We start from the raw sequence: 19,783 nt of genomic DNA on the forward strand, positions 1-19,783 counted from the left end.
TATAAGTAGGTATTTTTACCGGGCTCTTCTCTTCTCCCTCTCCCTTACTCTCGCTCTCTTCAACGTCTACTCTCTTCTTTTGTCTAACACTCTCCTTAGTATACCTCCCTTCTATGCGATTCTCATAAACTCATCTAGCTATTAACTATTTTGATGGCATTTAGTGAGATGTATTTATGAAACAAACTTTGAAAAAGTTTAACGCATGATAAATATTAAAAGGAATATAGTGTAGATTCAATTCGTTCTATGTATTGAAAATTTACTACACAATTTGTATACAATTAATCAGTAAGCATTACAAAACGTAAAAAAATCAGGATAGAAGCTAATTGTCTATACAACATTTTGTTCATATTATAATTGTCAGACTAAAAGAAAAATTAGCTAAATAAGCCGCTGTTGTAGCCTCAACAGTTGTCCTTGTACGTGATGACGCCCTTCTCGATGAGGTCCGGTATTTCCACAGCCAGCCAGGGCGCCAGGCCGAGGGCCATGGCATGGCCTATGCCGAACTTGGGTACATTGCGTGCCCACAGTGGCTTGAAGTGATCCGTTAGACAGATTTTGCCACCCCGATACATTTTGGCCGTCTTGCCGTCCAGTTCCGGCAGCGCTATTTCCGGTGCCGTCGTCGGATATGTCACTGGAATGTCGAACTCCACATCGAATTCGTATTTGAGCAGATTATGCATGTACCAGCACTTGCCGAACCATTTGGTGCCTTCCTTGTTAGACTCAAGACGGAACCAGTCGCTGCCAGATTGCTTGTTGTTCTCCACATACTAAAGGTAAGTAATTTGTTAGACAATTTGTAATTATTTATTTAATTACATGCCTTGATTAATGCTTGATATTCCTCCTTGAGTCTCTGCACCCATATGTCTTTCTCACGCGGACCGGCGCGTATTTGCAACAATGGAATATTACTTAGTGTTTTCCTGGTGCTATCGTCGACCATGGCGCTGCTTGGGACTCACAATCTGGCACGAAATAAATAAAACACTTAATAATACAAATGAAAACAACAAGTGTGACACGTCTGAAGTGAAATTATCGGCCTATCGATAAATCGAATCGATAGCTCAGCCATGACAAAAGCTCGTTGCTATAGATAAAGGAAATTCGTCAGCGATAGTTTATTTTTTTGGCGCCAATACGTTGCATAGAAAAATATTTAAATATTTACAAATTAGACTTTCGCCACAGCTGCTATTGCTGTACAAACTAGCAGGGCGATTCGAAGCCGGGTATAAATAGCGCAGCGCAATGGCCGGCTAGCCCAAACAATATTTGCCTGTCGGCAGATAACCTGCTCACTTGGCTGAAGACATAAATCTATCAAGAACTTGCAGACATCAAAGTCGTGTTAAATGTGCTAGTGCTTTTGTAAACAAAACAACAAAACTTGTGCTTAGTTATATATTTTGCGAATATCAACTGAAATTAATTGGGTAAGTTGATCTGCATGTGAATAATTGAGTTTTATGTGAATCATAGCTGATGCATATTTTGCTACAGCTGCTAGCTTGTGATTTGTGATTATAAATGTTTAGGAATATAAATATGCATGACTTTAGTGACAACAGAACGAGGAACAACAACAACAACGACAAGAGAAAAAAAAAGAACCACATTTGTTCAAGAAATGGGATCCACTCGTGTCTGACCCTAAGCATATGAAAACCCCAGAAAATATTCCATTGGTAAACACGATTTTACCAGAATTTAAATCAATTAAAAAAATATGAAAAATAGATTGTCATGCTTTGTGAACCATTGGCACAGATTAATGAAGCTGCCTGCAATTAGAACAAAAAACAAACACACGGCGTTTGATACCTTTGAACTGATAATGCGAATCCGCTGATAAGGCTTTAAATCCACTTTAGAACCGACTCAAACCGGTTTGCCGCACACACAGGCCCATTCGTCTTGAATTATAAGTCCACTCTGTCGCTCATCACACTGAACCATACTCTAATCTATATGTAAGTACGCAACGTAACCAGATTCGACCTTAATGCCGCTGATAACGGCCGACTCTGTTGCGCTATACCAGTTCGGGATGTGCTGGAATGCCTGTCTTGGAACCGGCTGAAACCAGTTTTCAACTCTTCGCTTTTCCATTTAACACTTTTCAATTAAAAAAGAAAACAACAAGCTACAAATTGTTTACCCATCTTTATACACTGATTACGCCGAATTATTAAGTTCATAATTATGTCATAGGGCACATAATCAACACTCTAAGCCACGGCTGGTAGACACCGCCTCCTCCATCTCCTGCACCTCCAAGTCCGACTGCTCCACAGCTCTTGAGGCAGCAGCTTCTGCATTTGCTGTTGTCTTGCGCACGCTCACTGCAATTATCGTATCCGTTCGGCGGTAACGGCCATGATGCTGATGATGGTACTCCTGCCACTCCTTGTAGTGCATCTTTTTGCGGTGTGCATGCATGTTGGCATTCGAATTGAATGTTTTCGGGCAATGTGGACAGGTGTACAGCACCTCGCCTGTATGCGTTGTCATGTGTTCCTGGCATTTAAAACAATAAGAGTTTTTTATTGGCACCCTATTCATAGCCGAATAGCCAGCTCAACTTACACGCAATTCATTGGGCCGTTTGAATGCCTTCTCGCACATTGGACACTCGTGCGTTCGGGCCGTGTTGTGTGTGTACTTGATGTGGTGCTGATGCGCTTGTAGGCTGGGCGAGATTTTGAGGCACACTTCGCACTGCATGGGCTGCAAATTCTCGGCGGTGTGCATCATTTTAATGTGACGCGCCAGCCCGTATTTGGTTGTCAGCGTTGATTCGCATAGATGACACTTGATTATCTTTTGCGGCGCACCCGCATGCTCCTCCATGTGACGTGCCAGAGCCTCGCGGCCGCGTATCGACTTGCCGCACACGTCGCAAATCTTGTCGAATTTCCTCAAATGCACCAGTTTCACGTGCTGCTGCATAAGGTACTCGTTGGGGAAGCTGCAAGCATTCAGATTTTATTTATATAGCATATATATAGGAGATGATAAGTGCTCACGTCTTGCTGCAGTTGGTGCACGCCGCATGCCATTGCTCCTTGGGAATGTGGGTCAGTTTGTGGCGCTCGCAGACAATGGAGCTGTAGAAGCTCTTCGAGCAGTGCTCGCACTGGTAGAGTCGGCCACGTTGCTTGATCTCGTGCATGCGCATGTGCAGCTCCAGGCTGCGACGCTGGCCCATTACGCGATGGCATATCTGGCATTTGAATAGATCCGGATTCTGATGGCGTTGCAGATGGTCAACGAGTACGCCGCGCTTCCAGAACTTCCGATTGCAGCACATGGCATAGCCGCGCTGATTGTGCTCCTTGCGCGTATGGGACAGCATCTCGGAGAAGTCCTCCAGCGGCACATTGCACACCGGACACTGTACTTTATAGTTTTCCCTAATGTATTCATTGAATTCTTGGGATTTCTTTACGTTATGAACGCCGCCACCCTTCACCTTGTGCACGACCTTTAATTTGGTTGCGCAGCGACGCTTTTTGCCATTGCGAGGTCTTTTCTGTTTCGGCTTGGCAATGGCTGCGTCAGCTTCGCTTTCGTTGTCGCTTTGCTGCAGATAATCGGATATAGTCTGGTCCTTCTGATCCTCAAGCACATCGGCTATGCTCAAGTCGGCCTCGGGAAACTCAATTTTAATCTCGTTCAAATTGATCTGCTCCAGCACGGCCTTAAACTCGCTGCTATCGATACCTGTTGCTGCCTCGCCGGGAAACTGTTTGCGTGGACGACCACGCCTACGCTTGACAGAGGCCGCGACACTGTCGCCCAGTCCACTCTCCGTCTTGACCACATCCTTGGGTACGCCCACAGCCACGGCAAACGTTGAGCCTTCCTGGGGCACGCTCGCTTCGGTTTGTTTGGCTGTTGCTTCTACGTTTGTGATTTCTAGAAGAGCCTTGTGCGCCTGTTCTACATCTGAATAGAAACTATGGAATGCATATAGTTGTGTCCAGCAAGCACCGCAAACGTGTCCATTGGCGTCTTCAATCTACAAATGAAATTTGAGCATATAAAATGTATAGATTCGATTTTTTAGCAATTGCTACCCGCAGCCAGAAGTGTTTTTCTATGATTTCCTTAACATTGAGCAGCTCGGCTTCATGTGAGCCAAACTGGATATTCCCAATAGCATTATCTGTGCACTGTGTGCACAAAAAACACATATTAATATGCTGTTTACGTTTTGATAATTAAAAACGATTAGAATGCGACAGCAGGCAGCAGACAAACAGCTGTCCAGGGTCAAATGCGAGCTGCCAACTTGCAGCAAATGCGGCCACACTATTTTAAACAGGTTGGCAGCACTTTCGCCTTGGCGTCGCGACTTGACTGTATTAATTTAAACAATTTAAGTGATTTTCGGCTGATTGTGGCGCTTAATGCCGTAAACGTTTTTAAATGTGCTGCAAACAGAATACGCAATGAGCACAACATGCATACGCCCTTTGTATTTGATTAGGCACAGACTTGGGCGTAAGTTCATATACTCTTTGTCGTAGACGTTCTTTGAGTGTTTTTTCTTTTCTTTGAGTTTTTTTGATTAGCCCTTCGCCCAGACACTGTTGTTAGAGAGTTTTATTTGTAGCTGCATGATTTTGAGATTTGATAGCAAAGTATACGACTGATAAGCTTATTAAATATAATAAGCCAATTGTCTTAATGCGTTACTAAACTTCTTATCTTAATTTACGTTCCAGCTTCAGCTCTTGCTCGACTCCTAGACATTGCTCTGCATTAACAGATTTTACGCAATGGACACGCAAGCTGGACGCACTGTGCCCGACGGCGGCTGGGGCTGGGTTGTGGTCGCCGCTGTGGCTGTCATTAATGTAAGTTCACTGTAACTGCGTAGTTGAGCTTGTCCACTTACTCTTTTCCTCTTATAGATGACCAATCAGTCCATATTGTCGGTGTTTGGACTGCTTTTCGAGAGCCAACTGCGCATGCATGAGGACACATTCACCGCCGCACTTATTACAAATTTGAACAGTCTGGCCTTGAACTTCTCGGGCTTGTTTATTGGGCCGGCCATCAAGAGTTTTAAGCCACGCAATGTAGCTGCGACGGGCTGCCTGTTGGTGTCCCTTGGCTTGACTCTTTGCTCGTTTGCCACGCAGAGCTGGCATTTTATCGTTGGCTACAGCTTGTTTGTCGGCTTTGGATTGGGCTTGATTTCACCATCCACTTTTATGGCCATCAATTCCTACTTCAGTAGCAAACGTGGACGCGCCGTTGGCGTCTCTTTGGCGGGCGCTGGCGTGGGTCAAGTCTTCATTCCTCATATGGTGCGTTATTTCCTGGATAATTATGGCTTTCGTGGTGCTGTGCTCGCCATGGCCGCTCTGTCGCTAACTGGGGTTAGTATAAATATATACCTCCTCTTATTATCTTTAACTAATAATATTTTACATCTTTAGCTGTTCGGTGCCATGTTTCTCAGACCGCTCAATCCACCTGCCAAACACAACAATCGCAAGCATCTGAAGTTGACGATGGATAAGGAGGACAAGAATCAATCCTGCGCCTTGCAGGCAATCGTTGTACAACCTGCCCAGAGTAATGGCACGGCAAAGGATACAGAGGACATGTCGTTGTGCAGCAGAATGGGCCATCGCTTGGCGCAGGCCATGGACTTGGAGCTACTTAAGGACCCCGTATTCTTGAGCATTATTGTGGGCATGGCGCTGGTCTATACGGCCACAATTAACTTCACGATGGTCTTCCCCAACTTCCTAAAGCACACGGCTGGCTTCGACAGTAAAGTGGTCGCCACATGCATGTCGGTTGTGGCTGGTGCCGACATTGTCTTCCGCCTGCTGCTGCCCTGCATTACCGATCGACTGAGAATACCCTATCGTGTAGTGTTCTTACTGGGCACAGCGGGTTTGCTGATTGCTCGCCTTCTGCTGGCTGAAACGACCAGTTTGCCGACGATTATTGCCATGTCCGTGCAAATAGGCATGACCAAATCGGCCACCGTGATTAACAATAATCTAACAATATCGGCGTATTGTCGTTCCGAGAAGCTAGCCGGTGGTCTGGGCCTTAGCATGATATCAAAGGGCATAATTGTAATAATAGTTGGCCAGCTGCTTGGCTGGGTGCGCGATTATTCCAATTCGTATGTCGTCTGCTTGTATGCACAGAGTGTGGTGCTGTTTCTGGTCGTGGTAGTGTGGGCCCCAGAGATATATTATCGCTACAGAATGCAGAAACGAAACTTGACCAAGTCCATGGAGACTACTTATATGTCGCCGGAACAGGCGGAACCCTTGACGTTGCGCTCATAAGTACGCCAGAGACAAATTATCGCTATAGAATGGAGAATCGCAACTTGTCCAGGTTTATGGAGACTATTCACATGTCACCGAAACTGGCGGAACCATTGAATTTGTGCTCATAAGCACGAAAATTTGTATTAGTGGACATAATTATAATAATGTGATAATTAAGCGTTGTGACCAAATGCGCTAGATTAAGTTTAACTTATTTATTACCATTTAGTGTTTAAGAACATAACTTTTGTACTGCCGTAAAAGCGAAATGATATATAAAAAACTACTGAAATAACTGAATTTAGCATTCATTCCAATTTCAATTCCCTCTAGTTTTGTGAGCCCTGAAATCTAGACTCCGAAACAGTTCAGCTGCCACCATATCAGATGACATGTTGTATTCTTTAGTTAGCTAAGTTTATTCTATTTATTATCATATAAGAGCTTGACTTTTGGACTGCCCTAAAAGCGAAATGAAATACCAAAAACTCTTTTTAAGAAACCAAATTATTATATTTTCCACAAGAGTAATCTAATCAGAATTTAGAATCCATTCCATTTAGTTTATAAAGCTTTGCGAGCCTTCAATCGTAGACTCCCCAGTCACTGTGTTGTAGAACAATCGACGCTCCATGCCATTCTTGGTGATAATGCCGATACGCACGACGCCGCCGGAGCTGCCATCATGGTAGATGGCATGTTGTACAGCTGGGAAGCAGATGGAGCAATTAGAGTTAAATAAATGAAGATGAAGAAGCAGCACAAACCTTTCTTGACAAAGTCGATGCACTCATCCATTGGCATGCCAGGACGATAGTGCTCTTTGACAAAACCGTAGATGTAGCTGGAGCCCGAGCCGCCTATGGTGCAACCCTCGCGTGTCAGCATACCACCAAGTGGCACACTGTACACTTGACCACCACGCTCCTCATCCCAGCCGGCAACAATGATGCCAGCTAACAGGGAATCACGGTAGTTATAGCAATAGTTGCGAAACTCGGATGCCGCCTCACATACAAGCGGTTCCTTGTTGGTTTGATTCCTGTGGTAGTTCAGTGAGTAGGCCACAATGTCGGCTATGGCCTGGGTATCAGCTGCAGAGCCGCTGCGGCAGCAGTATATATTTTCCGAGATTTGAGTCAATTTGTCGGTCACTCGATTTGCAACATATGCGCCCGAGCTGGTGCGAGAGTCTGCACCGATCACAACGCCGCCATCAAACTCCACAGCCATAATAGTTGTCTGTTTGGTAGTTATTGTTAAGCATGCTGCATAAATTGAGTTGTGGTATTAGGACTTACGCCAGTGCTGACGGGAGTGTCGGTGAAGTCAATATCGGGACCCATGCTGCTTGTGATTTTTTCTTTTTAAATTTGTAATTCGTGCAGTGAAATGCAAAGCAAAATGACTGGCTTGTTTTTGGCAAGTGTTGCGAAGCAGCTAACCGGCTCAGTGCTGTTAAATGCTATTGCAGGCATGCAAATGCGATATATTTCAAATGCGATATATCGCTATCGTTATCGCCCATCCACATGTTAAATTTGTTTTGATTCTGCTTTAAAAACATTTTTGCCTATTTATTGGAAGAAAATGGCATACGTTGCGCTTAGCGAGGCAGAGAAAACTTTTATTCTGCATGGCGTTGAGGTGTGTTTCAATATATTAGCTTCAGAAATGTTTGTAATATGCGCTTTTAGGAGGATTTCCGCTGTGATGGTCGTTCGCGCCGCGATTACCGGCCAATGGAACTGGAAACGGGCCTGGTCAGTAATGCTAGTGGGTCGGCACGACTACGTTTAGCGAATACGGATATTTTGGTGGGCGTCAAAACTGAAATTGATGTGCCCAATCCGTTAACGCCTCAATTTGGCAAGTTGGAATTCTTTGTGGATTGGTAAATAGAGCCTTAGTAAATATTAAAAATTGGCTATTAAACCTTCTGTCACAGCTCGGCGAATGCCACTCCAGAATTTGAGGGTCGCGGCGGCTCAGATTTGGCACAGGAACTGATACTTTCACTGCAAAATGCCTACGAGTCCCCATTTGCCTTCGACTATCGCACCTTGTGCCTCATACCAGGACAGCAATGTTGGAAACTTTACATAGATATATTGGTAAGAGGTTTTTTGTATTATAGTAATTCGTTACTTAATTAATCTACTCCTCAGATCCTGGAATGCGGTGGCAATCTGTACGATGCTGTTTCCCTGGCAGCCAAGGCGGCGCTCTACAACACAAAGCTGCCGCGCGTAACTGCAACATTGCTGGACGCAGGTGTCACGGATTTAATTATATCTGACAATCCTTACGACTGCACGCGCATAGGCATCGATGCAGTGCCCCTGCTTGTGACCGTATGCAAGATTGGTGATTATTGCCTTGTGGATCCCACAGCTGAGGAGGAAGTCTGCAGCACAGTCAGCATGGTTGTATCCGTGTCCATGCGTGACAATGAAGGTACATTCGAAAGCTATAATTAAGAGATAATTCCTACTTGACATAGCTTTACTTCCAGCTTATCTTTCTGGCACACACATGACCGGTGGCGGCTCCATGCACAGGGATACCATGCTAAACAGCATACAGCTTGGCCTCTCCATTGGCGAGCAACTGAACAGCTTGCTCGTCAAGATGCTTAAGTCGGAGGAGGGGCGAGTGGGGCCTAAGCGGCCCAAGACAGTGGGATTTCTTAAATAAAAGTGAATTATTATGAAAGTTTATTTAATTTACTGACATTTGACTATACATTGAAATTGTTTTCTCTATTAGCTTAGGGCTTTATCAAATTAATTTACGGCACAATTGTTAATTGCGTTTTTTTGTTTGTTTGCTAGCGGCAATTGGTTTCTTCTCCTTCGGTTCGGGCTGCTTACCTGCCAGGAACGAGGTCAGCATTTCACTGATCTCTGGCATATCGTTTGTCATCTGTGGAGCAATATTAATACATAAGTATCACCTGTTTATAGTTGAATAGATGCTGTTACCTTGGGAAATTGAATGTTCTCAATTTCCTTCTTTGTCTCCGGATCGTTGATCATTTTAGGTAACACCAGCATAAGTAGCAGGGGCAGGGCCATCATTAGCACCATTGGGCTGAACAGGAAGTCGGTTATCTATAAGGATAAATGAAGGCGTTAGACTGGCAAATACATGTAACCTTTTTGGGTGCACAAACCTTCCATTGCTCGCGGGTCTGGAAGTACTTGAATCGCATAAGCGGCTTCATCCTGAGTGGGTAGGGCACTTGTACCACCTGTGCCGGCTGCATGTAGTTTACTTTGCGTGCCCGGAACTTGCCTTTGGGATTGATTTCAACGCGCACGGGCTCGTAGAATATGTCCGGATGATAGATGTCTAGCACATAGCTGCCGGAGGGCACTCCGCTGATTATGAATTGTCCATCCTCGCGCACAAATCCCTTGTACTCGCCATTGTTAATGCTTATAGACAGATCTACTTGCCATTTGTTGTTGCCGCTTGGCAGGGTAACCGCATGACCCTGACTCGCTCCGGGGCCCACTTCGGGAGCATACACTTTGCCCTCGATTGTGTAGTGGCCGGAAACCTCGTCCACGACGTCCTCTTGACCGATGACCACTTCGCAACTACTCAGGGCGACGAGTGCTGCTATAATTAATAACTTATAGCACATTTTTCTATTACTATTTTGAGCCAGCGCTAAGTGAAAAATTTTATTGGTGCAGAAAAAAACACATCAGATGTTTCTCGTCATCGCTTATCGATAAGCACTGGCACACATTTATCGATAGCAGGCGGGAATGGTGCAGTCGCAATTCACCACAAGCATTTTTCACCTCTGTCACACACAGCATGCGCCTGCCCAATTGGAGCATTAAGTTGTCAGTTGCAGATTTGAATTCGAGGCGCGCTGTCTTGTGCGCGAAGTATACGAAAACAAATACAAAAGCCATAAACAGCAGTCGATTTTATTTAATTGAAACATTTTAACAGAAATAATACATAGGTTAGTGTTCATTATTTGCAAAACAAGTTTTGCAGCAAAAATTGATGCCCGCCGCGTGTTCCACATAACAAAAGTCAAGTAAAAAGGTTACTGGCCAATAGGTTTGTGTTTTGGTTTCAGAGCATACATGCAATATGCTAATATGTGTGCTGCAATGCATTTGAAAGTGAAATTAAACTTGAAAAAAAAAAAAATAGCTTCAAGCCGCACCCAAAGCAAAGCAATAATTGTGGTATTTGTGCTATAAACCGATAACTTGTTTCAAGTTTAGAAGACAAACCTGCGATTCAGTTCGTTAAAAAAAAAACTAAAATTCCAAAGTCGCAGTTGGCGTAGAGTGTGAGACTTGCGCGAAAAAGACAAACAACAACAATGAGAATGTATATATGTATATATGAGATGGCAACAACAAAGCTGAGTTGTTTTTATGTTTCTACTACTATGTCGCAGGTTGCTGTTGTTGTTGTTGTTGTTGTTGTTGTTATTGTGACTACGGTAAAGCTGTACTGGAAACCGGTTTCCAGTTATGCCAGACAATGATGCTGTGTGTATGTGTGTGTGCGTGCAAGTGCATGAGTGTTCAACAACGCAACAACAAAGCTCTAGCGCCGGCAGTTGTCGCATATATTTTTCTCAGCACTTTTCAATGGCAAAACCCAAACGCAATGCATTCTAATACAATGGCAAATAATTAATGAAACAACTTTTTATGTGTCTATGTACATGTATTCACGTATGCGAACAATACAGCAGTAAAAAAAACAGACGCGAGCTGCTGCTTCTGTAAAGTGATGTCAAGTGTCGCGCATGCGCTGTTTCTTAGTTTTCTTTGCCGATGATGTAAACAAGGCGTAACAATAAAAACGAACTGCAATGCACTAAAAGCATAAGACAAAAAGCTAGACAACGCAATAAAAATGCCATTGAGAGGGCGTGTGCGCTGGCAGAAGGCAAACGTGTTTATCTGCAATGGGAAGCGGGGAGTGGATGCGAACGTGACGCTTTCCATTAGCAATTGGCACACTCCCCAACACACAAACAACGCACTCCACAACACTTGCTGTTGTCGCTGCGTTAATTGTTGTTGTTACTTTACACAATTCCTAAATTGCTGATAAATCAAAGTCGCTTTCTATTTACAAACCTTACAAGTTGCCCGTGTGCTTAACAAATCAAATTGAACACACACACACACAAACACACACATACGCACAGTGCATAAATGTTAAGACTCTGCTGTCTAATTGTTTAATTAAACACTTGCGTTCTGCCTGCAATGCGAATGTGTGACGTCATCTTGCTGCAATTCCAAAGACTTCCAACAATTATTAGCGATATTTCCAGTTTTGCAGGCACGTGCTGACATACATAGTTTTTATATACAAGATTGCGCACCTGTTAGGTTTACAGCCCAGTTTGGCCCAAAGCCACACGCACGGCGCAGTTTAAACGAGTAAGCTACATATATGAAATTTTTATCAATCCACTTTCAGTTTGAGGCCTTTTACGGTGAGTAACGAGTGCAAAGAACTAGCCCATAAAACCTTTTTAATGGCTTTCTACGCTCGCCCCAAGCAAGTCGCATATGTTTTTATGTAGTGTAGAACAATTCAAAAAAGTCTCTTGGCTAAAAACATGCTCTCCTTCTCCTTGCCTCAGGCAGTATATGTATAATGAAAAGGTTCGGCTTGGAACTCTATAGATATCTTATAGAAACTAACGCATTACGAGCTTGAATATTTATCTAATATAGGAATGAAATATTAATATTATTATTATCTGACCTATAAGTGCAGAAATATAAGGCATATTTTAAGGGCATATACTCTTCGGTATTATTTCATGTAATGAATACCCAAAGCAGAGTTTGCCTTCAATTTAGGCCCGGAACTCTAGATATATCTTATAGAAACCAACTTTTTAGCAAGAATATATTATTATTATTATAATATACGGCACATTTAAAGGGCATGCACTCCTCGGTACTCCAAAGTTAGCTTCTTTTTCAATCATGTAATGAAATATCCCAAGTGAGACTTTGACTCCAATTTAGGCGTAATCTAAAATTAGTAAACCTTATCGTTTATTAGTTTTCTATTTCACGCATTTTCGACCAACACATCACATTTGGATTTTCATGTTGTGCTAATAAAATGATTAAACTAAATGCAATAGTTGTTGGCCCGAATGTTATCGAGTCATTATTATAAACAATGATTTGTCCGTATATATAGGCGATAAATCATTTATGTCCTGCCCAGTTGCCTTCATTAGGTTTGTCCACGGCCAAAATCGACCCTCGGCGCAGCTATGTACTATAGAAAAAGCACATAAATTTTTAGCTTTAACCCAATTGTAAGTTGTGGCACGCGATGTCCAAGCCAAGATTGCGTCAATGACCAACATTTACCGGACATGGCCAGCCCGCCAAACCCCCCCCCCCCCCCCCCCCCCCCCCTAAATAGGGGTCAGAAACCTACACATTTAGATGGGCATTTGGGCGTACAAACAAATTGATTGAAGAATAACTTAAGTACACACGTTGCCAGAGCTACCGAAGGCGAAAGACAACAATCCAAACATGCGCCCCGACCAGATGATAACGAAGCGCCAGAAGTCATTAAAATGGTGGCAACATTTCCTTTTTGGTGGAAAACTTATCGTGTTGCGATCAAAAAACAATATGTTTTTGAGTCCAAGATAAATATGACTCAAAATGTTATAAAAAAAGACCGTTAAAAGTCGTGTACATAACCTCAAATAACAAAATGTTAAACATTTCCTTTCGCAAAATTGACAGACACTTTGACAAAAGCCAACGAATTGCAAATGTTTTTGTAACCAATTAGAGCTCAGATGTCAACCGAACTCAACTCCAAGCTAAAGCTAGTATATCTCAATATATATATATCTATGTATTTATATATATATACGCAGGTAAATCTATATGTATTTACCTTATGAGTACTCAGGTCAGTGCACAACTACGAAATTGTGATTGGCGTCAAACTGGCTTTAACAAGGGCATGGGCCTGTCATTTTGTATCAGCCATAGACACCACTTGCAGCCCCTATAACGACACATAACGAGACACGCATAGAGTCAAGTGTATAATAAGCCCACATAATGTGCCATTGTGTTTCGAGTGGATACCCTGTAGCCGTTTATAAAGGGTATATGACAGTTATGCGGGCAGAAGGAGGCAAAAGAGTTTGAGGGAGAGGCAGAGAGATAGATATATAGGTATATATAGAAAAAGAGAGATAGAGAGAGAGATAGAGAGACAGAGAGAGAGAGAGAGAGAGAGAGAGAGAGAGAGAGAGAGAGAGAGAGAGAGAGAGAGAGAGAGAGGAAATATAGATATAGGTATATGAATAGATAGATACAGGTATAGATATAGGTATATGAATATATAGATAGAAGGAATGACAGAAAGAGAGAGAGATAGAAAGTCAAAGAGTGGGAGAGAGAGATAAAAAGTCAAAGAGAGAGAGAGAGAGAGATAGAAAGTCAGAGAGAGAGAGAGAGAGGGAGAGAGACATAGGGAGAAAAAGAGAAAGAGAGACAGAGAGAGAGTGAAAGAGAGATAGAAAGCATATTTTAATTTTCGATATCGAAAAATAATAAAATTGTGAGCTACAATCTTGATATTTGGTATACACAAATGGAATGGGGCTCAGGTTGGAATTATAGATGTATTTTATGTATAAACAGCCCGAATATATGTCACGACAGGGTATCTGCTAGTCGGGCAAGCTGTTATAATGCACTTGCACTTATTTTGTTGTTGTTGCAAGTTGCAAACTGTTAATCAGTTTGGTCTCACGTTTAAAACAAAAAGCTGAATTCCGTCATGGACTCTTTTGGGGCCAATGCCCAGACACAAGACACACACACACACGCACATGCACACACACACATTTGTGCCAAGAATTGTATGCCAAATAGTTATAAATTATTTTTGATGTTAAGTGAAATTTGTGTAGTTTTCACTTTGCGACCTTAACTGAAAGTCCAGGCCCCAAATACCAGACGGGCACGGCCCACAGCTCCAAGGGCCGCCCCACAAGCTCAAAAGTGAATGTGTGAATGTGTGTGTGATTATGGTTGGATTGTGTTTTTGTATTTATATATTAGATAAATCAGACGCACGATTAATCGACACATAAGCATAAAAATGCCTTTACTTTCAAGGTTTAGCCAAAGTTCAATGTGAACGCCCATTGTGGGGCGCCCAGCTCGAACTCGACTTGGATACGGGTTTTATTTTTTTTGTATTTGGATTTTTGTATTTTTTGAGGTACTTTAAATGGGCGTTAAACAATGAGTGTGTCGGATTTGCGCTTTAATTCGTGCATTTCAATTAACATTTGTCGAATAAAGACAAAAGTAACATTTTTTAAGAAAAGTTGTTATTATATATATGTATATATGTATAATACTCGAACACCTTACACACACGGCGTCAAGGTTAAGCGCATGCGATTTGCTTTAAATTCAAGTTCAATTCGCATTCTTCAGATACAGCCGTTGATTGTGCCCAGTTTGCCCCCCTTCTCTGCCACAAAGCCCCCATCCCTACCTCCCTCTCTGCCTCCCTCTCATTGCCAGATGTGCGAGCACGTCACCAGGCGCGATGAGTAGGCGCTTAATTAGCATGCTTAGCTCATGCTCTGCGGCCCGATCATGGCGTTGTAAACCTGATACAATCATCATTGGGTAAAAACCACAAGACCCATTCACATAATACGCTCGGAGACTTGCCTCTCTATCTATCTTTCGCGTTTATGCTGTGAAATGTACGATCTCTTTTGACATCGCACATTCGAATGGTCATGAAATCGCCAGCATATTGCATATAATTTCCTGACCTGGGACATAAATTGGAGCACAAATTGACTTTGTGCGGTGCCATATGTGTAAAATATTGCCTGGTGGCAACACTTGCAGTACCCTGATTTATCTAGGTAGATAAACTGCCTGATAAAATCTAGTCTGGCAAATTAGATAACATGCTAATAATAAAACTATTTTGATTTTGTCGTTTGCTGCTTTTAATAATTAGCATGAAGTTAATCTATCTTCTGGAATTTGACAGGCAGAACTGGCCGCAAATTATGATACTGTTTCTATCGGTTTGATAACACTGACAGACACCAACAAAAAACTAAAGCTTAAACACGCTCATGTCATTAATTTTTTTCCAGTAGGCACTAATTCTCGAATGATAAGTCATAGAAAAAGATTAGTATAGTTTTTCGATTCGACGAGCAATAGTCGAGCTCAACGTTTGGCCCAAAAATTGTAATTTCTTTATTAATTTTTTGCAACATTTAAAATTTATTTCAATATATTTAAAATTAAAGCGATCTGGCAACACCAAAAAGGTGCATGTTAAGTTGGCTGCGCCATTTCGAGAGAAGCTTTAGCTTTTTAATGGCTACATCTAGCCTCTTTAAGCTTGATATCTGATATATTTGTTCACTTAAACCCAGTTTTGTTATTTATAAATACGATAATTGGCACTACAAATTGAAAAAAAAAACCATAATACTTTACTAAGAACATAAATGTTAAGCTCAGCTTTAGGTTTGATTAATTTGAACAAATTGTGCCTCATACATTATAGATATATACATTTGTGCATTTAGCTTTTTATGGTTGTATGTTTTGCCATCTGTTTGTGACACTATAGCTGGCAATTAAATGGACTTCATGGCCAATTGCCGTTTACGACTTTGCAAGATGGTTTTAAGCATAAACCAGAACTTAGTCACGACGGGGAAAAGTCACGTTCTGAGTCATGAGCGCCAGGAATTGCGAGCTCACGTTTTGCGACAAATCATAAAAGCAATAATATTAATATTAATATTAATATAAATATTAATAATAGTTGTAATTAGCTAATAAATGAATTGGTTAATTGATGGCGTTGTAAGCTAATTACTTTGCCCCTTATCGCGGCTACTAAGACGAAATATTACGTATACGCAACGATGCATAACATTGGCACAAAAACAACACGAAGATCTGCGACTGGCCGAAAATTGAATACTCTTGTATGACTGAGTAATGCTTGTATTAGAATAGAATTATATGGTTAGATTTAATGAGTTTTTTTTAAGACATGTTAGGGTAGGAGAGAGCTTTATAGCCGATTATTCCTATATATTATATAGTAGATCGATAATAATAAGATTCTTATTATTGAATATTTGAAGAATACCCTCTTCTACTTTGCACACTTCATGACATAGTTATAGTACCCTTCATAAAGGGTATCCTAAGTGGAATGTATTTAATGTAATGTGTAGTGTGTACTTGGCTCTAGTCGGATTCTATCGCAGAGGGCGATCTGCATGCGCCGCCTTATCATCACATCATGATACGATGTTCACCTATGTACCATATGTATTTATATACATATATTGTATGTTCTCTTTTTTTTGGGGGGGGCCTGAGTACACGCTACGATAAGCACACGCATCGACGAGTGCAATTATGATTCGGCATGGTAATTAAAGTGTCTGGCGCGGGGCTGACATAAGACAGTCGCGTGGAGACTGTCGCTGGAATCGGGGACACGGTTCGTGGGAGATCTAATGATGGTCTCAACTCTATTCGACAGGTGCTCGAAGATGTCATTGCTGTCGCTGCTGTCGTTGGCCGCGCTGCTCAGCTGCGGCTCGGTGCGCTCTTTGCCTCAAGGTGCACCGGAAACGGTGTGCGACACCATGCTGCCGTTCCATGCCGGCGGCACGGTGCTGCCCGAGAACAGTGTCTCGCCCTTTGGCATTGAGACGTCCAGCTCGGTCATTGGCCAGGGCCAGACGCTGCGCGTCGATGTCACAGGTGCGCCCGCAGGCCTCAGCTTCGGCGGCTTCATGATTCAGGCGCGCAATCGCAATCCGCCCTATCAGATTGTCGGCCAGTTTAGTCCGTCGCGCGACGGCACCGTCAAGCTAATGAACTGTGAGAACTCCGTCAACAATTCGGCCACGCACAGCAATGCGGGCCCCAAGCCGCAGGTCAGCCTCGACTGGCAGTCGCCGGTGGACTTCCTGGGCCAGGTGGTCTTCAAGTAAGTGTCACGCATCTCCAGCTCAACAAAACTGACGACTGGATTGATGAGCCTTCCACTTGGAGAAACTCTCTTCTGATCCACATTAATTATTAACTTCCCATATGTATTCTCTCTAATCCTTCGTCCTCTTTTCCTTGCAGCGCCACAGTTGCTCAGTCGTACAATCAATTCTGGGTGGGCGTGCCCTCCAATCCCGTCCAGGTGGTGCGTCGTGATCTGTCGGCGGCTGCGCCACTGCCCACGGCCAGTCCGCCCAACAACTTCAATGTGAACTATCCGAGCACGCGCACGCCCTATGTGCCACCCAGCTATGTGGCGCCCAATGTGGTGGCCGTCGCGGAGGATAGCTTCTACGATGGCTGCGGTCAGAGCAAGAACTGTTTTGGCTTTCCCGATGGCTGCGTTGCCAGCAAATCCTGCACCTCCGTCTCGGCGGTCACCGTGCGCGGCGACATCTATGAGTTTGAGCTGCAATCAGGCAAGGGTAAGCAAATACCTAATCTCCGACAGAGCTCGTTAATGTAACTTATCCCTAAATAGGCACCAATGCCGCGTACGTGGCCTTTGGTCTGTCGGACGATGCCAAGATGGGCGAGGATCTGACCACGGAATGTGTGCCCGAAAATGGACGCGTGAATCTCTACTCCTCCTACACCTCGGCCAGTCCCTTTAGCGCCTTCAGGGCCAATGTGGTAAGTGCAGTTGCGTTTCTGGTGAGGATTCGGGCTGGTTAATTGCCCACTTTTCCCCCTTTGCAGCCACAAAACTCGGCGCGTCTGTTGAACGCCTCGCTGGTGGATGGCGTCATCTATTGCAAGGTGCAGCGCGATCCAATCACTGTGGTGCAGGGACGCAGCTTTGATCTGAAGAACGGCGTCTACCATATGCTCGTCGCCTCGGGCAGCAGCCTGAAGGAGAACAGCGTTGGCTATCACGATATTGGCCGCCTGCCTTCGGGCAATCCCATCAATTTGGCCGTCGTACAGGATGTGGGCGGCTCCAGCCAGCTGCTGGTGCGCCTGCACGGTGCCTTCATGATCGCCGCCTGGATAGGCACCACATCGCTGGGCATCATCTTTGCGCGCTACTTCAAACAAACCTGGGTGGGCAGCCAAACCTGCGGCAAGGATCAGTGGTTCGCCTGGCATCGCATGCTCATGGTCACCACCTGGACGCTAACCGTGGTCGCCTACATACTCATCTGGGTGGAGCTCAAGCGCGCCGTCTGGCATGCCCATTCCATAACGGGCTTGATTACGGTCATACTCTGCTTTCTGCAGCCCATCGGAGCGCTCTTCCGTCCCGGTCCGAATGACAAGAAGCGTCCCTACTTCAACTGGGGCCATTGGCTGGGCGGCAATCTGGCGCACATCCTAGCCAGTAAGTTCAGGAGCAGCGGATCTTCTTAACTTGGTCATAATTGAATTCCTTTGCAGTTGTTGCCATTTTCTTCTCTGTGAAGCTGCCAAAGGCGGAGCTGCCCGAGTGGATGGACTGGATACTGGTTGGATTTGTGGTCTTTCATGTGCTCGTCCATCTCATCTTTTCCGTAAGTGCAGGGGTTACGTGTGCGTGTGTGGGCGTGGGATCTGTCCCTTATATCACATGTGTCCCCAAGTGCTGTATATCTCTAGAGTCTAGCGTTTTGTCCCTCGCATTGCCTGTGTTTATAGATATTGTCCTTAAATGCCATCATTCATTTTGATACTAATTCACTCATCGCATGCATCGCCCCCGTTGAGCTAGTGGCTACGTCCGTTAATTTGTAGATCTATTTGTGCGTTAATCATTGGCAGATATCGGGCATCGCCTCGGACCGCCAGCAGAGCCAGCGCATCAACACGTTCCAGATGGGCGACATGACGCATCATCATCAGCACGCGATGCGCAACGGCATGAGCATGGAGCGCAAAATGGATGCACCGGTGAGTACTCCCACCTAATCCCATAGAGAATTCATTTTAACTCCTATTCTGTTTGCAGTATGGCGGCCTGCGCAAGGGTCTGCTGGGCATCTATAGCGTCGTCCTAGTGCTGTTCGTTGTGGTGCTCATTCTGCTCGTGGTGCTGGCGCCCATCGAGAAGCTGTTCGAGTAGGCCAACTAAGCTTAGGACAACCTTTAACAATCTCTTTACACGGCTGCAACTTTTAACAATTTTGTGCTCAATTGTTTTCGATGCTTATTATTTTTTTTAATTTTTTAATGTAACTCGTTTCCGTTTTATGTTGTTATGTGTGAATTAAGCGCAAAAAAGTGTAACGTTTCAGTACATGTTATATAATTTATTATTGATAATGTAAAACAAGCCAACTTAAATGCGTTCCTTCAATGCTTATCTAACGCTAACGCTATTCAGAGAGAGAGATGTTCTGTGCGAGGGGA

At 43.8% G+C, this 19,783-nt stretch overlaps 7 protein-coding genes across 11 annotated transcripts; 3 read left to right on the top strand and 4 right to left on the bottom strand.

Moving 5' to 3' along the window:
• Positions 1–252: 252 nt before the first annotated feature.
• Positions 253–1,043, bottom strand: LOC115760748 (ubiquitin-fold modifier-conjugating enzyme 1). The gene is made up of 2 exons (XM_030702225.1): positions 839–1,043; positions 253–785 (listed from the first exon to the last, which is right to left on the bottom strand). Exons 1-2 carry the CDS (start codon positions 959–961, stop codon positions 411–413), a joined length of 498 nt encoding a protein of 165 aa, XP_030558085.1. The 5' UTR covers positions 962–1,043; the 3' UTR covers positions 253–410.
• Positions 1,044–1,306: 263 nt separating this feature from the next.
• On the top strand, positions 1,307–6,614 carry LOC115760891 (monocarboxylate transporter 13). 2 transcript variants are annotated; one of them, XM_030702456.1, is made up of 4 exons: positions 1,307–1,454; positions 4,752–4,883; positions 4,941–5,411; positions 5,472–6,614. In XM_030702456.1, the coding sequence occupies exons 2-4, from the start codon at positions 4,806–4,808 to the stop codon at positions 6,342–6,344; spliced, it is 1,422 nt and encodes a 473-aa protein (XP_030558316.1). In that variant the 5' UTR covers positions 1,307–1,454; positions 4,752–4,805; the 3' UTR covers positions 6,345–6,614. The 2 variants fall into 2 exon arrangements, with proteins under 2 accessions (XP_030558316.1, XP_030558317.1); XM_030702457.1 differs by lacking the exon at positions 1,307–1,454 and adding an exon at positions 4,372–4,527.
• On the bottom strand, positions 2,170–4,292 carry LOC115760890 (transcription factor grauzone). Its single transcript, XM_030702455.1, has 4 exons — positions 4,101–4,292; positions 3,048–4,042; positions 2,608–2,989; positions 2,170–2,538 (listed from the first exon to the last, which is right to left on the bottom strand). Exons 1-4 carry the CDS (start codon positions 4,215–4,217, stop codon positions 2,242–2,244), a joined length of 1,791 nt encoding a protein of 596 aa, XP_030558315.1. The 5' UTR covers positions 4,218–4,292; the 3' UTR covers positions 2,170–2,241.
• A 204-nt stretch (positions 6,615–6,818) lies between the features above and the next one.
• On the bottom strand, positions 6,819–7,748 carry LOC115760756 (proteasome subunit beta type-6). The gene is made up of 3 exons (XM_030702234.1): positions 7,631–7,748; positions 7,097–7,571; positions 6,819–7,037 (listed from the first exon to the last, which is right to left on the bottom strand). Exons 1-3 carry the CDS (start codon positions 7,673–7,675, stop codon positions 6,889–6,891), a joined length of 669 nt encoding a protein of 222 aa, XP_030558094.1. The 5' UTR covers positions 7,676–7,748; the 3' UTR covers positions 6,819–6,888.
• A 91-nt stretch (positions 7,749–7,839) lies between these two features.
• LOC115760754 (exosome complex exonuclease RRP42) lies at positions 7,840–9,103 on the top strand. Its single transcript, XM_030702232.1, has 5 exons — positions 7,840–7,976; positions 8,027–8,223; positions 8,278–8,443; positions 8,498–8,786; positions 8,845–9,103. Exons 1-5 carry the CDS (start codon positions 7,920–7,922, stop codon positions 9,024–9,026), a joined length of 891 nt encoding a protein of 296 aa, XP_030558092.1. The 5' UTR covers positions 7,840–7,919; the 3' UTR covers positions 9,027–9,103.
• On the bottom strand, positions 9,093–10,063 carry LOC115760755 (ER membrane protein complex subunit 7 homolog). The gene is made up of 3 exons (XM_030702233.1): positions 9,505–10,063; positions 9,314–9,442; positions 9,093–9,254 (listed from the first exon to the last, which is right to left on the bottom strand). Exons 1-3 carry the CDS (start codon positions 9,979–9,981, stop codon positions 9,135–9,137), a joined length of 726 nt encoding a protein of 241 aa, XP_030558093.1. The 5' UTR covers positions 9,982–10,063; the 3' UTR covers positions 9,093–9,134.
• Positions 10,064–10,217: 154 nt separating this feature from the next.
• Positions 10,218–19,782, top strand: LOC115760565 (putative ferric-chelate reductase 1 homolog). Of its 4 annotated transcripts, none has more exons than XM_030701974.1 (8): positions 10,218–10,314; positions 16,944–17,396; positions 17,540–17,883; positions 17,940–18,091; positions 18,158–18,779; positions 18,836–18,948; positions 19,169–19,324; positions 19,383–19,782. In XM_030701974.1, the coding sequence occupies exons 2-8, from the start codon at positions 16,954–16,956 to the stop codon at positions 19,494–19,496; spliced, it is 1,944 nt and encodes a 647-aa protein (XP_030557834.1). In that variant the 5' UTR covers positions 10,218–10,314; positions 16,944–16,953; the 3' UTR covers positions 19,497–19,782. The 4 variants fall into 4 exon arrangements, with proteins under 4 accessions (XP_030557834.1, XP_030557835.1, XP_030557832.1 ...); XM_030701975.1 differs by lacking the exon at positions 10,218–10,314 and adding an exon at positions 10,359–10,415; XM_030701972.1 differs by lacking the exon at positions 10,218–10,314 and having other exon boundaries at positions 16,239–17,396; positions 19,383–19,720.
• The last annotated feature ends 1 nt before the right edge of the window (position 19,783 follows it).

Source organism: Drosophila novamexicana, unplaced genomic scaffold, assembly GCF_003285875.2.
Source record: "Drosophila novamexicana strain 15010-1031.04,08,12 unplaced genomic scaffold, DnovRS2.1 tig00000462-arrow-pilon, whole genome shotgun sequence".
Lineage (NCBI taxonomy): Eukaryota > Metazoa > Arthropoda > Insecta > Diptera > Drosophilidae > Drosophila > Drosophila novamexicana.

What these genes read in the sequence shown, in the direction of transcription:
- LOC115760748 (XM_030702225.1), bottom strand. Translation starts at nt 961, where the DNA reads ATGGTCGACGATAGCACCAGGAAAACACTAAGTAATATTCCATTGTTG. An exon ending in AATATCAAGCATTAATCAAG is followed by an intron (nt 786 to 838) that starts GCATGTAATTAA and finishes ACTTACCTTTAG; the next exon opens with TATGTGGAGAACAACAAGCA.
- LOC115760754 (XM_030702232.1), top strand. Translation starts at nt 7,920, where the DNA reads ATGGCATACGTTGCGCTTAGCGAGGCAGAGAAAACTTTTATTCTGCAT. An exon ending in TTGGAATTCTTTGTGGATTG is followed by an intron (nt 8,224 to 8,277) that starts GTAAATAGAGCC and finishes CTTCTGTCACAG; the next exon opens with CTCGGCGAATGCCACTCCAG. An exon ending in GTCCATGCGTGACAATGAAG is followed by an intron (nt 8,787 to 8,844) that starts GTACATTCGAAA and finishes CTTTACTTCCAG; the next exon opens with CTTATCTTTCTGGCACACAC.
- LOC115760891 (XM_030702456.1), top strand. Translation starts at nt 4,806, where the DNA reads ATGGACACGCAAGCTGGACGCACTGTGCCCGACGGCGGCTGGGGCTGG. An exon ending in CCGCTGTGGCTGTCATTAAT is followed by an intron (nt 4,884 to 4,940) that starts GTAAGTTCACTG and finishes TTCCTCTTATAG; the next exon opens with ATGACCAATCAGTCCATATT. An exon ending in CCGCTCTGTCGCTAACTGGG is followed by an intron (nt 5,412 to 5,471) that starts GTTAGTATAAAT and finishes TTACATCTTTAG; the next exon opens with CTGTTCGGTGCCATGTTTCT.
- LOC115760756 (XM_030702234.1), bottom strand. Translation starts at nt 7,675, where the DNA reads ATGGGTCCCGATATTGACTTCACCGACACTCCCGTCAGCACTGGC. An exon ending in ACACTCCCGTCAGCACTGGC is followed by an intron (nt 7,572 to 7,630) that starts GTAAGTCCTAAT and finishes ACTACCAAACAG; the next exon opens with ACAACTATTATGGCTGTGGA. An exon ending in CATCGACTTTGTCAAGAAAG is followed by an intron (nt 7,038 to 7,096) that starts GTTTGTGCTGCT and finishes TCTGCTTCCCAG; the next exon opens with CTGTACAACATGCCATCTAC.
- LOC115760890 (XM_030702455.1), bottom strand. Translation starts at nt 4,217, where the DNA reads ATGTGTTTTTTGTGCACACAGTGCACAGATAATGCTATTGGGAATATC. An exon ending in AAAAACACTTCTGGCTGCGG is followed by an intron (nt 4,043 to 4,100) that starts GTAGCAATTGCT and finishes TTTCATTTGTAG; the next exon opens with ATTGAAGACGCCAATGGACA. An exon ending in AACGGCCCAATGAATTGCGT is followed by an intron (nt 2,539 to 2,607) that starts GTAAGTTGAGCT and finishes TTTAAATGCCAG; the next exon opens with GAACACATGACAACGCATAC.
- LOC115760565 (XM_030701972.1), top strand. Translation starts at nt 16,918, where the DNA reads ATGATGGTCTCAACTCTATTCGACAGGTGCTCGAAGATGTCATTGCTG. An exon ending in GCGCCTTCAGGGCCAATGTG is followed by an intron (nt 18,092 to 18,157) that starts GTAAGTGCAGTT and finishes CCCCCTTTGCAG; the next exon opens with CCACAAAACTCGGCGCGTCT. An exon ending in TCGTCCATCTCATCTTTTCC is followed by an intron (nt 18,949 to 19,168) that starts GTAAGTGCAGGG and finishes GTTAATTTGTAG; the next exon opens with ATCTATTTGTGCGTTAATCA.
- LOC115760755 (XM_030702233.1), bottom strand. Translation starts at nt 9,981, where the DNA reads ATGTGCTATAAGTTATTAATTATAGCAGCACTCGTCGCCCTGAGTAGT. An exon ending in AGACCCGCGAGCAATGGAAG is followed by an intron (nt 9,443 to 9,504) that starts GTTTGTGCACCC and finishes TTATCCTTATAG; the next exon opens with ATAACCGACTTCCTGTTCAG. An exon ending in AGAACATTCAATTTCCCAAG is followed by an intron (nt 9,255 to 9,313) that starts GTAACAGCATCT and finishes ATTGCTCCACAG; the next exon opens with ATGACAAACGATATGCCAGA.